Consider the following 2,219-nt stretch of genomic DNA (forward strand, 5'->3'; position numbering starts at 1 on the left):
ATTGTTCGTATCTTTAAAAAAATTGTCAATTATATTAAAATTAAGAAATTATTGTTTTATAAAATTATGCAACAACTACATTTTTATCATTGTAAATAATAATATTACATTATATACGCCTTTATAATCATTATAAAATCATTATGCGTAATTTAAATTTGACTTGTTTGCAAATCAAAACAAAAAGAATTAAAAACAATTTCACCAACAATTTGACAATAGTGTTAAGGTAGCTTTATTTAGTACCAAAATTTAGATAATTAGCAGCATTATAATTACGTTTTTATTATAATAAATCAATAATTAGCATCGTTCTATCATATTTTATTCAACAATATTTAGCAAAATTATTAAATATTTTGCGATCTATTGCAACATAGTTATGCGTATTAACATTAATATTATAGAAACATTAAGAAAAATTTTGATTAAAATACTAACATTGTGTATGCAATTTTTTATATACAATTTACATAAACATTAAAATTATAACATTTTCTGTATTTCCTAATACATTATGTTGTGCTAGATTGTATGAATTAGAACCATTAAAGACAACCATATTCAACATTGTGTCTCTAGCTTTAACCATCGTAGTCGTAAGAAACTAGTGAATGTTATAAAAAAGACATTTTTGTCATGAAGTAGTAAAGAATATTAACACTAAATAATAATAAATGTAAAAGTTATATGCAAAAATAATTTGTATGTCAATTTTACTAAACTGTGTGAAAACTTTTGAGGAATTAATTACATAGGGATCTTATCGTTGCGAATGTTAGACAATCTGTTAATATATACGAGAGGTCAGTGCACGTCACGTAGTTATTATTCGGAATTGAGAATTTTGTGCAAATTTATCTGTTTCAAAGTGTAACAGGAAAAGATTCCTGAGACTCTCTCGCGGCAAGACATTACGGGAAAATACGCGGAGGTCTCAGGTTTGCAGATTTTGAAGTTGAAGCTTCTCTTCAGAAAAAAGTGTTCGCGTACTTGAGTGGTATAACGCTGTTGTATGTAACCGTGATATTGCATTTGAAAACTATTTTATTAAGGCACAGCCGTCTATTTGGCGTCTGTGAAGGGCAGACAGAGTGTGTGACAGGTTATGTCAACTGGATTGGCAGGTGCTGTTTCAAATCAGGTCAGTGTGTTGACTTGCTACCACACCGCTATACTGCAGATACCTTTCACTGAAGACAGCCATTCTAAATTTTGTATATTTTTCCATGCAACGGAATGCAGCGGATGAAAGGACAAACCAACAGTCAAGGTGAGACTTCATACCCTCGTATGATTTTTTCCAATTTCCTTTGATATTGGTGGCTTGTAAAAGTATATGAAATGTTTGCAACAAACCTCATTATATATTTGCATAGATTTTTGTACCAGTTAAAGTTTAATTATTGCAAATTTATATGTTATGTCCAATTTTATCAAATTATCTTAGTATCACGGTCAATTAATGTGTGTATCTTTTAAATAACGCAAAATATTGTTATCTATGTTCTTAAGAGATATCTATATGCATACATACATGTGCATACACATGCGCGCGTGCACGACAGATACACATGTACACACATATGTACACACACCTATAGTGCATTAACCTATTGATATGCTTGAATATATTTCGGATATGTTAAATTATCGATAGAATTATTTTACATTTTCTTTTAAAATATTTAGAATTATGTTTATATATTGTAGTTAATATTAAATATTGAAAATATCTTGAAAAATAACATGTTCATCTAGTTCTAATGACATGTAATCAATGAGAATATTAAAAACATTACATAATTTAGTAAAACAAATGAAGTTATCAATTCTTTTGTATATAGCTATTAACTTGTCAAAAAAACAAAAATGCATGTTATAATTATTATTAAACCATATTTAAGTAACCTACTATCTTATACATTATAATTACTATTTTAATATAGTTGTAATTAACATTTTATGACAATGTCACTTTCAATTACCTGTTATTTATGATTATTTAGCTTGAATTAATAAATATCTACCTATTAGAAAATAAAAGAAACTATTTTGCATGTAGTTCTTTATAATTTATAAAATTTTCATTACCTTTAATGTATTTGTAAGACATTTATGACATTTTGTAACACATATTGTTTACAATAATTATTTGAGGAAAAATTTTTCGTACTTATCTTAATAAAAAACAATTTTTTAACTTTTTTGTAGCATTA

At 26.6% G+C, this 2,219-nt stretch overlaps 1 protein-coding gene across 1 annotated transcript in view; it reads left to right on the forward strand.

Annotated features, from left to right (window-relative positions):
• Nucleotides 1-867: 867 nt before the first annotated feature.
• LOC108572352 (YTH domain-containing family protein 1-like) overlaps nt 868-2,219 on the forward strand; it is a 3,754-nt gene continuing 2,402 nt past the window's right edge. The window contains exons 1-2 of the mRNA XM_017934573.1: nt 868-1,144; nt 1,246-1,273. Of these exons, the coding sequence (XP_017790062.1) occupies nt 1,109-1,144; nt 1,246-1,273 (64 nt within the window). The 5' untranslated portion in view covers nt 868-1,108. The remainder of the gene's footprint in view (nt 1,145-1,245; nt 1,274-2,219) is intronic.

This window comes from Habropoda laboriosa, unplaced genomic scaffold (assembly GCF_001263275.1).
Source record: "Habropoda laboriosa isolate 0110345459 unplaced genomic scaffold, ASM126327v1 scaffold65, whole genome shotgun sequence".
NCBI classification, from domain to species: Eukaryota; Metazoa; Arthropoda; class Insecta; order Hymenoptera; family Apidae; genus Habropoda; species Habropoda laboriosa.